The sequence below is a fragment of the Astyanax mexicanus genome, chromosome 19, assembly GCF_023375975.1.
Source record: "Astyanax mexicanus isolate ESR-SI-001 chromosome 19, AstMex3_surface, whole genome shotgun sequence".
NCBI classification, from domain to species: Eukaryota; Metazoa; Chordata; class Actinopteri; order Characiformes; family Acestrorhamphidae; genus Astyanax; species Astyanax mexicanus.
In genome coordinates this window covers 17,988,128-18,003,295 of record NC_064426.1, presented here as the reverse complement: position 1 = coordinate 18,003,295, position 15,168 = coordinate 17,988,128, and the positions used below count along the sequence as shown (strand labels likewise).

Sequence of the window (15,168 nt, the reverse complement as noted above, 5' to 3'; positions counted from 1 at the left end):
CATTTTTTCATCTTTTTGTCATTAAGTTCCCAGATTAACTGAATGCATTAACAGCCCTAATTTAATCTAATATTAGCGTTTTACTAAGAAAATATACATTTACTGCCCAGATAAGATGATAAGGTGTCTTAAACCAAAGTAATATTCCACATATTCTATCATATTACTAACACTATACGTTTTGAACCATTATTAAAAGTCTTTAAATGTAACAGTAAAAAGGGTTCATACCATTACAAGAATATGTACTTATGCTTATAGCTGGCAAATGTCTAGTGTAAGCATTTAACAAGTATAAAATGTAAGTGTATATCCTCTAGTCTCTTATTCTGTGGAGTTGCTGCATGCTATTCCTGTATAGAGGTTTCCTCACAGTATCCCCTTTCTTCCAGCAGACAGTGGGCGCCGGATCTCCTGTGATCTCCACGTCCAGACGCAGTTTATTGCCAGCAACCACAATAATGGTGTTTTTGTTGACCATGCTGCCGGTGCTGTCCAGGTGGATTTTGGGAGGGTCTTAAGAAGTAAAGGAGAAGAATCGGAAGTGAAAGAAACTGGTTGAGTCATAGGAAAACTTTTAATTGACAGTTAAATTAACGTACCACCTTTTACAGTGTATTAACATTTAATAACAACTATACAAACGTTTTAAAAGAAATGAAACTATCGAAGAAATTAGTTCACACTTAAAAAATGAAAATCTTACCCTGACGAGGAACATAATCGATCTTGATTTCTGTAGGAAACAAAGAAATCATATTGGTAGATTAACACAACATGGCCAAAATATAGTTAAACATCTGTCTGTGTGTAATAATCTTTTTATTTAATGTATTTAATGTATTTTATTTAATGAACAGTTTTTTCATGTAAAAGCTTTTTTAAACCTATGTCAATTAAAGGGTAGGAAGGTTTTTCTCCTCCTGTAAAGTTGCTGTTTCACAAGATTTTCGTGATAATTTGAATATACTGAAATTCTATTAATGCAACAACTAATTGATTAAAACGGTACATTTACAACAGCTGGCAACCATATTTTTTGGACCATAAGGTGCACTGTCAATGAACGTCTATTTTCTGCTCTATTTTCATATATAAGGTGCACTGGATTATAAGGCACATTAAACAACACTAGTAAAAATGCCTACTTAAAATGAACAAGGGTGTTGCCATGTTTCCCTTCTAATTCACCAGGCCGAAGTAAAAAAAAAAAAAAATCCTTAAAAAAAAATCCTTTTTGTTCAAAGTCAAACGAGCACTGGATATGAATCTACACAGATTTCTCTCCTGAAAACTGTTTATTTGTGTGAGTAAAGCTCTTCCATTTATTTACAGTAAGCTTAGAATTCCAATATTTTGTCCAAGGTTGAGTGCTAACCACACTTAGCAAGCGCTTAGCCAGCCCAGGTTAGCAGTGCTAGCCCACGCTAGTTAGCAGCGCTAGCCAACTGTGGTTAGCAGATACTAGCCAGTCGTGATTAGCGCTAATAAATGCTGCCCAATAGTGCTAGACTGAGCAACCTTAAGCTAGGGCACTATCAGCTAGAGGTTCGTCCCACGTAGCTTGTTTTAACATGACAAACATGCAGATTATAGCCCAACATACTCACCTCCGAACTGTGAAAGAGCTAGCGCTGCGGTTAGCGGATTTTGTGGGAAATTGAAGTATTTTTGGTGCGCCTTAAAAATACGGTCTTTTAATAATCGACCTGTTGGGTCTAAGGTGAGTCACGAGCACCACCTCACCCCCTCCCAGGCAACAAACACCATGGACATATATACAAAGACGCCGCATAGCCTGCCTCCTGGCTTGTCAGCGTAGCCGCCACATAGGACGAGTCAACCATGCACCCCCAGTGCATTTTTTACTACTAAGAATGGTGTTTAATACACCTTCTTTAGTAGTTACAAATGGTTGACTCCTTCAATATGGCGGCCACGCTGACACGCCAGCTCCAATCGACAGCGATGTGTCGTCTATGTGGCGATGTGGCATCTATGTATACATGTCTATGACAAACACCACCACCGAGACTAGTAAATCTATATCTTGCTTACACATAACATTTTCTCTTCCACCTTAAAAAACACCTTAAATGAGGCCACTCCACCAGGCGTTCCAAATAAAAGCGTAGTTTTAGCTAAGCTAACGTTAGCGACAAATTCTATTATTTATCTTACTCAGTGTTAGTAGAATTTAGTTACGTTTAGCAAGTTTTCTGTTCCACCTTAAATATGCCGGCAGTTAGCTACTTTTTTCAGAATAAAATAAAGTCTATATAAACATTTTTCATAATATATTTAAAGCCTGTTTACAGTTTTTTTTATTCTAATATTTTTAATAATGCTACGTTGTGTGTTCCTTATACAATTACAACAATAGTTTGCTAAATTCTTTAATATCTGAGCAATATGTGGTCAAATATCAAATCTTTTCAACATATATTGAATCAATTTTATTAATAACTACATTGCCTTTAGGGCTGGCCCGAATAGCGTTTTTTGAGCTCCGGATATTCGGCACTGATTCGAAGCGAATATTCGAATATTCGTTTTTAAAAAAAGAGGTAAAAAAAGAGGTAAAAAAAAAAAAAAGAAAATCACGGCCCCCTTAAGACATATTCACCCCGGATTTTTGGTGTTTTTATCCCGGATTTTTGTTTTTCACCCCATATTTTTTCTGTGTTTTTAGCCCAGATTTCTTTGTGTTTTCATCCCGGAATTTCTGCTGCCGCACACCGCGTCTTATCTGCTGCGTAAGAATAAATAAAGAAAATAAATGATGTAATTACTATTATTATTAGAAAAATAACAAACAAAAATAAACCCAAAATGTTGACAAAAATATAGTCTAACGAATAAAAAAAATAAGAAACGAAAAACTCCACAGGACCAAAGAAAATTACTAAGACATGTAATAATGAAAAAAAAAACGGAAAAAACAAATACGCGTCTGGGGATAAAAATTAAACAAACCAAACCACACTCAAAGAAATAAATGTATATATAAACAAAACAAAAGAATGGACAAAAACAACAATCCGTTAAAAAAACTCATTTAAATCCATTAAAAAACTCATTTAAAACAATCACAGGCTTTTTGCGCAGAATAATAAAAGTTTCGGTTAGTTTCAGTTTCAAATCATGAAAACAGCTCACCAAAACCTCAACCTATCCTTTATATTTGACAATATTTGATTAACTTACAGGTCCTTACTTATTTTTATTTAACTGAACTGAGTTGTAAATTATTTATAGCCTCGCGCTGAATTCATCTCCCGCTGCGAAAGAGAGAGAGAGGCGCAGCGCATTTTGCCTGATTTTAATTAACAGTACATTTGTTGGCTTTAGTAAGTTTAATAACATTAATTTTAGTATACTTGTCAGATCTTATTTATAAAAACTTTTTTTAGAAGACAGAGGTTATTCTGCGCGCAATGCCGCGCCGCTGCGCCAAGCACCACTTTGCGTGCCTGACATTTCAGAGTGCTGGACGAGATTTTAATTCATGAATTAATATATTTAATATTTTAATAAATTTGCCCTGGTGATAAGAAACGAATGCTAACATATAGCTTTATATTTCTGTGTATTTCAAATGTTTTAAGTTTTATGTAATTGACGGGCAGCACCACGCGCCAGATTGACAATGTGCTTTATTTTTCAGATATAAAAGTGAAATTCAGTTAAATAATAGCAAAGTTAACTAAAATAAATTTATGTTCAGTCAAAGTTATTTTCTCTTTTAATTTTCCATTTCAAAACTCCAGCATTTGAGTGAGAATAAGCATCTGTTGAAATTTTTAAACAGCAGAATGCCTAGTTACAGTTATTTAGTCTGTGTACTAAACATAAATATAAATCCTTATAACTGACAGAAATAAATATAACTAATAATAATTTATAGTTACAGTGCAGATTTTTAAGTATATATATTTTTTCATAGTTGATTGCTGAAGGCTCTGGGTGTGGTTTATTTTTATGTGGTAAAGATGTGATGGTATGGAGTATTTTGGAGCGCAGGGTGAGCAATCGCGCTAAGCTTTTTTCCGCCGCCAAGATAGAAACACGCCAGAAATTTACCTCAACACACATCATTTCCAGACCACCACGCCCATCGGTGTTAATATATTCCAAAGTCCAACGCTATTTTAAGGACGCGTGCAAGGCCTAAAAATAGACTGTTGACGGGTGGCAAAGCGCCACGCTACACGCCTTGCGTGGGGTGTATGATAGGGCTCTTTGTCTGTATGCGCAAAGTTTAAAAAAAGTTCATTCAGCTGCTAAAGTAACGTGCAGTAACGGAGTGTCGAAAATGGTAACGGCGTTATAGTTACAGTCATAGTAATTAGTTAGATTACTCCTTACTGAAAAAAGTAACGGCGTTAGTAACGCCGTTTATTTTAACGCCATTACTCCCAACACTGTCGTCTGGATTAAACTCCCGCTCCAGCCAATAACAGTTCAGTTCTGTCCCGCACGCAAGATATTCTGACGGGACCCGCGAGAACAGAAGTGGTTAGAGTGAGGTGGAGCTCTGGAAAGTAGAAAAAAAAACGAATATCCGAATACCAAAATTAAAAACCGAATACCTACTCAACGAACGAATATCCGAATACCCGAATATTCGGGTCCAGCCCTAATTGCCTTTTTATCCGATTCATAATCGATAAAACATTGTTGCAGTCATACTATTAATACGTCCAATAATTGTTCAAAAAAGTGTTTTAGCAAGTTTTTTTTTTTTATCTTGTTCACAATCAGATCAAACACGGACTTGTATAACAGACAAATGCACCTTAAATTACAACAATATTTTTTTTTCACTTACCAATAATTGTCCTTACTTTGATTTCCTCATTGTTAAAATTAGTCAACCTCTTAAAGATTACTGCTCTCAAGAACAGAAGTTTCTTTACAAAAGAGGACCTGGAAGATTCTGGAGTGGCCATTGCAATCGCCTGACTTAAATCCCATAAAAAATCTCTGGTGGGTACAACAGCAGGTACAACACGCAAGCCCAAGAATGTCAAAGAACTGGAGGCCTTTGCCCATGAAGACGGGCTAAGATACCTGTTGATCACTCTAAGGAAACTTGTGTCAAGCAATGTTTCCCGTCTGAAGGAAGCTATTATTGCCAAAGGGAGCTGTACTAAGTATTAATGTTGTATGTGACTAAAGGTTTCAATAATTTTGTTAATGAGGAAATCACAAAAAGGACATTTGTTGGTATATTAGTAAAAATATTGTTGTTTAAAATTTAAGTTGCATTGGTCTATTATACAAGCTCTTATTTGATCTGATTGTGAATAAGACAAAAAATAAATTTTAAACTTGCCAAAACACTTTACTGCTATAAAATGTCCAGATAAACTGCATGCATTAATGCATTATTGTTGACAGCCTGAGTTATAAAGTGTGTGTGTGTGTGTGTGTGTGTTTGTGTGTGTTACCTAAGAAATTGAGCTTGGCAGAGAGAGAGAGTGCGTATCCATCAGGGACGAAGGTGTAGTCTCCTGCATCCTCTGGTTTCACATCATCAATCGTCAGTTTGTGGATCCTGAGTGACCATGACCCAGTGTTACCAAGGCAACAGCAATCTACATGACCTCACGGTTACCTCTAACTGCAGTCTTGACTAAAAGTGATAGTTTCTGTGGTAACAATAAAGATGATACTGTAATTTGGTCTGGAAGTAAGAGTGATTTTTTCCCAGCGGTATGGGTGGAAAATATTATAATTATAAATATCAAATCAAGTTTATTTATCACATGCATAGCTGTACACAGTGCAACTGGAAGTGAAATGCTTTGATAACTGTCTACTCTCATCAAACAATGACTGCCTTATAGTACACCCTGCAGAAGGCGCGTCGCGATGCTCGTTGCTATCTTACACCCCGTCAACATTCTATTTTCACGCCTCGTGCATACGCTGTTAAAATAGCGTCAGTCTGGCCATTCTCCTCTGACCTCTGGCATCAACAAGGCATTTGCACCCACAGAACTGTATCTGCTCACTGGATTATTTTCTCATTTTCAGACCATTCTCTGTAAACCCTAGAGACGGTTGTGCATTAATGATTCAACATTTATGGTAATGAGCAGTTGGACAGGTGTACCTAATAAAGTGGCTGGTGAGTGTATGTACATATTATATATGTATATATTTCCTCCATTAGTCCATTAGTGTTTAGTATTCTAAGCTCACAACAGTAAATCACAAAATAAAATGTCTTGGCGCATGCATGTGTAGTTTGTCAGTGTAACTGTGATCTGATATGAGAGGGAACAGAGTAATTGCCGTGATTTGCTGCATGAGGGTGTGTGTTCATGGTCATACAGACATGTAAGTAAGTAATTCACAGGTAATGTAAACAGACATGACATATATTTCTGCCTCTGTCACACGTGGAGCCATATAAGGCCATTCGTCAGCTTTATGTGTTAGGACCCCTGAGCGCTGATGGATTTACCTGCCGACGTGTGTCATCTTAATGCGGTCGCTGGGGATGACCTCCACTCCATCCTTGAACCACTTGCCAGTTACTTTGTCATCAGACACTTCACACTTAAACACAGCCTGCTCAGCGGCCTTCACGGTCAGATCAGCAATACTCTGCAGAACCTCCAGCTCTTTATCTGAGAAACACAGGAGGCAGAGGGCCCGTTAGTGTGTTTACGTATCTGTGTGTTTATTATATAATAATATATGCATATATATTCTTTTGCTAACATTTTAGTGAATCTACAATGAACCAAAATATTAAAAACAACATTTTTGGTTTTGGTTATTAAGTTCTACAGCACTGGGGCTGGATGAGCATTAGCATTAGGCGCAAACTGCTATTTCCCCGTTCTGAGGTGAGTATTAGCATTAGCATTACCTGCTAACTGCACTCGCTATTTTCCCGTACATAGGTCGAGGATTATTGGCCTGTAGTCTGTTCCTAACCCCGGCTAGCACTGCTGGAATAGCATTAACATTACCCACTAAACTTGCTAGCCATTCGGCCGTCCAGAGGTGAGTATTATCGGCCTGTAGTCTGTGGTTAACCCAGGATATCACTGTTGGAGCAGCATTAACATTACCCGCTAACCGCGCTAGCCATTCAGCCGTTCAGAGGTGAGTATTATCATCTGCAGCCTGCTCCTAACCCTGGCTAGCAATGCTGGAGCAGCATTAGCATTACTGGCTAACCGTGCTCGCTATTTCTCTCTTTCAGAGGGGAGTATTATCGGCTATGTAGTCTGCTCCTAACCCCGGCTAGCACTGCTGGAGCAGTATTAGCTTTAACTGCTAAGCGCTAGCTTTTTGACCATTCAGAGGTGAGTATTATCGGCCTGTAGCTTGCTCCTAACCCCGGCTAGCACTGCTGGAGCAGCATTTACATTACCTTCTAACCATGCTAGCTCTTTTAACATTAAGAGGGGGGTATATTAGACTGTAGCCTGCTCCAAACACCAGCTATTACTGCTGGAGCGATCCAGTATGTATTTGTCACATACACGTAGGATAAATCCAGTAAAAAAAATGTAAAGTATACCTTCCACTTCCAACTCTCCCTTTGATTCTCCTCCACTGGTATAGACATAATACGTTCCAATATCCTCCTTGGTGGCCTCACTGATGATCAGCCAGTGTTTGGTTCCATCCTTCTTAAAGCGATACTTCCCATCACGAGTCAGCTCCACCCCATCCTTCATCCTGCAGTCAGAACAAATTTTGTACATCCCAAATCCCAAAATCTTGATTCCAGTCTGTCTAAAGACTAGTGGTGTAACTGATGTGATTTAGGACACTCGCAATTGTAGAAGTCTTATGTACAAGACTGATCTCAGATTGCTCTATATGTATAAAAGTCAAATACTGAAATCCCATTTTACAAAACAAAGTACGAACTATCAGACTTGGCAGTACAGACTTTATGAGTTTAATGATTTATTATTTTTTTTGCATGTTTCAGATCATCAAAGTCATTTAAATGTTAGTCAAAGACAACACAAGTAAACACAAAATGCAGTTTTTAAATGAAGGTTTTCATTTAAAGTTCAATTTCTCTAGAAACTCATAGCCCTGATTACTGCCACACCAATGCTCAATAAAGAAATCACTTAAATATGACCTGCCTGATAAAGTGAAGTAAAAGCTAGAACTCATACCAATATTCAAATAAGTTGAGGAACAAATGAGAAAGAACGTAATTAAGATATATTAGTTATCCACAAATGGCAAAAACATAGAACAGTGATAAACCTTTCCAGAAGCGACCGGCTGACCAAAATTACCCCAAGAGGGCAGCAACGACTCATCCAAGAGGCCACAAAGGACCCCACAACAACATCCAAAGAACTACAGGCCTTAGTTGCCTCAGTGAAGGTCAGTGTTCATGACTTCACCATCAGAAAGAGACTGGAGCAAAAAGAACATAAAGGCTCTTTCCAATTTTGCCAGAAAACATCTTGGTGACCCTGAGGACTTTTGGGAAAATACTCTGTGGACTAATGAGACAAAAGTTTAACTTTTTGGAACATAAATTCCACTGTCTACCAACAAGTTCTGAAGGAGAATCTGTTCAGCCATCTGTTCGTGACCTCAAGCTGAAACAAACTTAGATTTTGCAGCAGGACAATGACCAAAACACACCAGTACATCCAACTCTGAATGAAGAACAAAAAACAAAGAATTAAAAAAAAAAAAGAGATGCTGTGGCATGACCTCAAAGAAGGCGGTTTATGCTAGTAAACTGTTCAATGTGGAAACAATTTTGCACACCACTTATAAGGTTTAGGGACAAACACTTTTTTTACACAGGTTTGGATTTATCTATCCTAACTATAAAACAGGTCATTTAAAAACCCGTTTTGTGTTTACTTGTGTTGTCTTTGACTAATATTTAAATTAGTTTGATGATATGAAACATTTAAGAGTGACAAACATGCAGAAAAGTAAGAAATCAAGACAAACACCATTGTATTTGTACAAACCCTTGAGGACCGAAATGCTCTGTTGCATTAATCTATTTATAACTGGATTATGAATAACTGACTCATAAGTTATTAGTTACAGATTATAAATTAATTTCTTTTACCATTTGACGTTTCCTCCTTCATCAGATATCTCCACCTCAAACTCCACTTTATCTCCCACAACCACATGGACATCATCCAGCATCTTAGTAATAGTGACTGGAGGCTCTGCACACACACAGTAACACACACACGGGCACTTATCAGAACCAATCATTTAGCCCCAACTGTAACACTAGAGCATCACTAAATTGTAGTGTTTGCGCAAATAAAGCGTTTAAATTTATGAAATTAAAGAGAAGAATAAATACAAATCTGTTTTTTTTTCACCTGACCATAGCAGTAGTGGACAAAGTACAATTATGATGCAAAGCAAAAAATAAAATAAAATAAAAAGTTCTCAAAATTTAGACAAAATAACTTGGTATAATAAAGTGGCAGTCTGTATTGATTTTGTTTCTAAACTGAAAGCAGAAGTATGGAGTGGAGAAGGGCTAAAATATTGTGTTTAATGGTATCAGTGTGCTGGAACCATCATCCCTGCTTAGCCTAATATATTTATTCTAAAGTGAGGGGGGGTGTCGGGTCGCTTTTCGCAGGAGTTCTTCTGGCCACGTCACATGTCTTTATGTACTTACATCACATGTACAGCCTCTAAAAGAGGATCCGGCTCAGTTTTACTGAACATGAGCGTCTGGTGGAGCAATGGAGACTTCAGAAGAGGAAACTCAGAGCTCAGTAGCTCATTCACATATGGTAAAACTAAAGTGTGTAGTTGAAATGAAGTTTCTGACTGAGCGCTCTCTCTCTCTCTCTGACTGAACATAACCTGGAATCGGATCCATCCAGTCCGAATAGAGACCGCATCACACCCGCCCATTAAAATGATTCTTCCGCATGCTCGGTGCAATTACCAATTCTCACCAGAGAGGGTTCTAAATCCCAAAACTTACAAACATCAGCTTTAAAGTTCCTAGGTTAATTAACTGAGTAAACATTACTTTAAAATCTCAAGGCAAAAAGTTTCATCAAATAATTTAAGTAAATTTAACTTATCTAGGCTTACAGTGTATTTCTAGATACATACATTTTATCAATTTGCCCCTAAACTTCATTACAAAAGAAAGAAAATCATAACAAATTAGACAAAGACATCAGACTCGGTTATTCATTTGTTGAGAAAAAAGATCTGATATTGCATGTACATAAATAATAGCAAAATAAAGTAAACCTAGGACCAGCAGGTAATTTGGGAGTAAAATTAGGGTAGAGAGGTGTGCACAATAACTGGGACAAAAATCAAGTCTGATTCTCAAACAAAGGAGATTTCTAGGAGTAGTTGATGCTTATCAGCATGAAAAAGGTTACAAAACCCAGCTGTTACACCAGAGAATCACAAAATTGTAGTGTTTGAGCAAATAAGATTTTAAATTGAATTATACAACACTGGTGTGAATAAAAAATTTAGGAAAAAAAACATCTACAGTTGTCTTGGAAATGTTGGTCAGAAAAGGTACAAGTGCATCTAATAACAAATTGAATATCATTAAAAATGTACTTTATTTCAGTAATCAGGGTTCATACACTTTTTTACCAGTAAATGTTCATGACTTTTTCCTGATTTTTCCATGCTTTTTCCAAGGCAAATTTTCTGACCATACGATTTTAAAACAGTGCAGACATGGACAATAAAACCAAAAAATCAACTAAATGTGACGCCTACCACAGACTCTGTAGTTCCTTTTTCTGACTCTGCCGTTCCCGTCTATGGACAATCCCCGGTCCGGAACTACACCTCCCAGCATGCACCTGACAACACCACGTGTTCGGACTCAGCCAACCGCGGCTCATTCGTGCGGTCTACGTCACCGGAATTCTAGACTGTGTTCAGGTGTTAGTAATTTAGTTTAGTATAAATACCTGTCTGTTTGTCTCGTTTTTCGCGAGGTATTTTCCCTGTTTCACCAGCGATATACTGAGCGTTATTTTCCTGTCTGTATGACCCTTACTTGTTCTTTTCGACTACGTTTTTGCCTTATCCTTTTGTTCTGTTTGTATTGAGATTTTCTGGTTTATTGAACTCTGCTTCTTTTTAATGGTTTCGTTTTCGGTTTGTGATTCGGCTCTGATGTTTTGGTTGGTTGTTTTCCTGGCTTTGACCCACGCCTGTTATCTGACTACGCTATCTGCTTACGTGCTTAATAATAAAGCCTCGTTTTGTTTTTACCGCGAGCGTCTGACTCCCGTCTGTGGCGTTACACTAAAACTATAATCGAAATTGATTATAGTAGGCCTAAAATGAATGACACACAATCTGTAATGGTAAAATATGTACCAAATCCTGAGAGCTCAATTGTGTTGGGCTGAATTACTGAATTAACTCTGAGCTGATGTATTTCTTAGCTCAAAATAGATTTTCTCCATCGATAAATGGAAACACAAAAATTTGCAGACCAAATTTCCATCAATTTTCCCAAACTTTCTTGGTATTTTTATTTTTCAAAAACTTATTCAGGCCTGTAAATTGCTATGTTTAAATTCACTGACTTTTCAAGATGTTTCATGACCGTACAATCCCTGAGTAATTCAGTTCAAAATGTGAAACTCGTATATTATATAAATGTATTACACACAGACTGATCTATTTTAATTTATTTTACTGTGGATGATTTTGGCTTACAGCCAATGAAAACCCAAAAATTTGTGTCTTAGAAAATTAGAATAATATATAAGACAATTGTGTGATCAGTGTGCCAAGTCCTGCTGGAAAATGAAATCTGCTTCTCCATAAAAGTTGTCAGCAGAGGGAAGCATGAAATGACTTTGGACTTGATAAAACACAGTGGATCAACACCAGCAGATGAGATGTCTCTAAACCATCACTGATTGTGGAAACTTCACACTAGACCTCAAGCAGCTTAGACTGTGAATCTCTCCACTCCTTCCTCCAGACTCTGCTCCCTTTATTTCCAAATTAAATGCGAAATTTACTGATGATTAGTGATGGTTTGGAGAGCCATGTCATCTGCTGATCCAGTGTTGATCCACTGTTTTATATGAAGTCCAAAATCAGTGCAGTGTTTTCTTGGATAATTTTACAGCACTTAATGCTTCCTACTGCTGACAAAAACATAAAACTAGGCATTTATAGTAATGGTTGATTAGTCCTGCCCAAAGGAAGTCCTGCTTAAAGGAAGTTTAGCCCAATTCTCCATACAAAAAACCCAATAGTTTCCCAGAACAACATTTGTGGAACTATTTTTTATCACAAATAATATATATATATTTTTTTCTTTTTTTTATTATAAGTTAACATCCAAGAAAAGGTGACTTTACAACCTAAACATGTTACTCCATGTTACAGTTAGTGTTGTTAGAAAAAAAATATGCATGCAATGTCTGAATTATGTACATATCACAAAAACTGATCAGTTACCACCTAATATTTAAAATAATATAACAGATTAGGTTATTATAATAATAATAATAATAATAATAATAATAATAATAATAATAATAATAATAATAATAATAATAATAATAATAATAATTATTATTATTATTATTATTATGTATTGTATGTCAATTCTGTTGTATATTTACATTTTCTATACTCTTTATTTTTTTCTACTGAGAGCCCGTCTTTTTACTGAGAGAATGTAACTACGTTTCATAGAGAGTTTTGGCAGAAGTTAATATTAACGTCAGGACATGTGGTCTTACTGTTAACTACATATAAACAGAAGTCAGGTTAGATCAGTGTTTCTTAACCCTTAACATATTCTATTGCATATTCCCACTGTTCTGCATATTCTCTGTTTAAAGGCACTTAATAAAGTAAGTGGTGGTATGTGTCTAATACACTGCTGGATATAAATAATGATTAATTTAGGCTCCATAGGGGGCTAAGAGATTTTAACAGGTAAACTCAGTAAAGGACTGTTTATAAGCTGATCGGTTCAATCTGATGGAAAACACAATTTTGGGGCAGTCAGGGTTAAGAGACTGCTTTAAACTACCAATATTACCAAGTGTTGTACTAAATTCTAGCTATCCCCTACATCTAGCTTCAAACTAACTAGTTAGCTAAATTAATGTTCGTTATTATAGCTTACTGTAAGTCCTGTAATCCTAAATTAATAAACATTTTGAAAATGAAATTGATTAGCTAATCAGGTACAGGGCAAGTTGAACATTACATATATAGTTTATTTTTATTCTTTAACCTTGACTCCCAATCAGGCTAATTCCAAAGTTAAGCTAACTGACTAACACAGCTACAGTTTATTAATCACAGTGGGTTTAAACTGTGTGCTGATTCAGAGATGTGTATTTTTAACCAGCTATCAGAGACATATCTCACACTTTACATGATTAGATACCATTACCTTTCTTTTAGAAATAAAAATCCCCGTATATCCAGATCTTAAAATCAGCTGCCCCCCGGTTCCCATGCCTATGACCTGAGGAACAACTTTAGCTCAGCCCCACAGTCTGTGCAGCGTAATCTGTAAATATATATGTAACATGTACAGAGCTGTACATGATGAGGATGATTCACCTTGAACAAAGATCTCTGTGAAACTCTTCTCCTCTCCGACTACACACTCATACGCAGCATCATCAGAGAGTGTGCACTTGTTGATGGTGAGTTTACGGATTCCGCCCACGCTCTCAAACACATACCTGTAAAAATAGAAATACACCTTCTTACAATTTCCTGAAAAAGAATATCGACATTTGGTGTAGAACAGGTTGTACAGTACACACACACACACACACACACACACACTTACTTAGCTGAGGGTTTGATCTCTTGTCCGTTCTTTAGCCATTTCACCTGAGCATTAGGATCTGCCAGCTCCACAGACAGTTGGATCCTCTTTCCTTTCTCCACTGAATATGCAGGTTCCAGCTTCCGCAAAAAGGCTAAGATGCAGAAAAACACCACAAAAAATCAACAAGTTCCACAATGTACTGAGTATTTTTATTTTTACACAAACATATTTATTAGTTTAAACATATAAACGTTGATCTTGATTTATAGTATATCGAAAGGTGAAGGTAATATACAGTTAGGTGCAGATATATTTGGACAGTGACACACTGTGACCCAATCCCATTTGTGTGTGCATGCCAAGGGGTAAGGGTGTCCTGATTCTTGTTAGGCTGGAGAGGTAGGGCGAACAGATAAGGCTTGTTAGCCCTTCATACAGAGATTTTTCAGAGGCACTTTTTAATGATCACTTGTAAGATTTTTCCTTGTTAAAACTGAATATTAGTACCATATTCACATAGCTTAGCGTAGTTTCAATGTTTTATGGCTGATTTTTTCAAAACAAGAAATAAAAAGGTCGCTAGTAGTTTTCTCAGTAGCTAACTAGCTAGCTAACTTTTCCATTCCACCTTAAATGGTGCAACAGGCGGCAAGGGGCTGCAGCATTTAAGGGCGGAATCGAAAAATAAAATAAAAGCTAATTTCAGCTCCACGTCACAGAGGAATTAAGGAATGAACAATAATAATTCATCAATAAAATAATATTTCTGCAACACTTGCCCCCTTTCTGAAGACATACTTAAGCAATAGAACACGAAACTTAACTAACGGTGTATGGTTCATACAGACTAACACCACGAAAGTTAGCTTGAAAGCAAAATTGAGAATAAGAGAAGATGGTAACGTTAGGAGCATTAAATAACTCTAATACTCTCATCTCCTGCTCTGTGGAGTCGTCTTCAGGTGAAAGCTGTGCATTTTTGAGCATTTCTGCTTGTTTTACTGGATGGTGTTGTTGGTTAGCATGCTGGCTGGACTGTGGTTAGGTTAGCATAGCTTGCTTTAGCTCAGCATTAACTTAGCTTAGCTTAGCCTGACTGTTTAGCGTTCTGGCTGTCAGACGGCATTAGCCGAGCGATTTTCTTTTCCTTTTTTCCACAAAAGACAAGTCAGCGCTGCGGGCGAGCGTGCCGTGCTTGAGCGCTAGCCTGTGCTAAGCTAACACTGCCGCTGATGCTGTTGATGATTCTAAGCTGTCCTGTGTATATACGCCGTTACTCTGCAACGCATCGGCGGAGTGATACAGGTTTAGAGTGAGAAGGCCGTGATGTTATCACAAATATCATCACGGCTAGAACACTT

General features: G+C 37.1%; 1 protein-coding gene across 3 annotated transcripts in view; it reads right to left on the bottom strand.

The window, feature by feature from the left end:
• The window catches only part of mybpc2a (myosin binding protein Ca), a 103,776-nt gene that overhangs the window by 36,380 nt on the left and 52,228 nt on the right, over positions 1-15,168 (bottom strand). For all 3 annotated transcript variants that reach the window (XM_022673944.2, XM_022673950.2, XM_022673957.2), the window contains 8 exons: positions 13,826-13,958; positions 13,591-13,715; positions 9,092-9,197; positions 7,547-7,707; positions 6,476-6,641; positions 5,454-5,560; positions 707-736; positions 374-516 (listed from right to left, as the gene is read on the bottom strand). In XM_022673944.2, the coding sequence (XP_022529665.1) occupies positions 374-516; positions 707-736; positions 5,454-5,560; positions 6,476-6,641; positions 7,547-7,707; positions 9,092-9,197; positions 13,591-13,715; positions 13,826-13,958 (971 nt within the window). The remainder of the gene's footprint in view (positions 1-373; positions 517-706; positions 737-5,453; positions 5,561-6,475; positions 6,642-7,546; positions 7,708-9,091; positions 9,198-13,590; positions 13,716-13,825; positions 13,959-15,168) is intronic.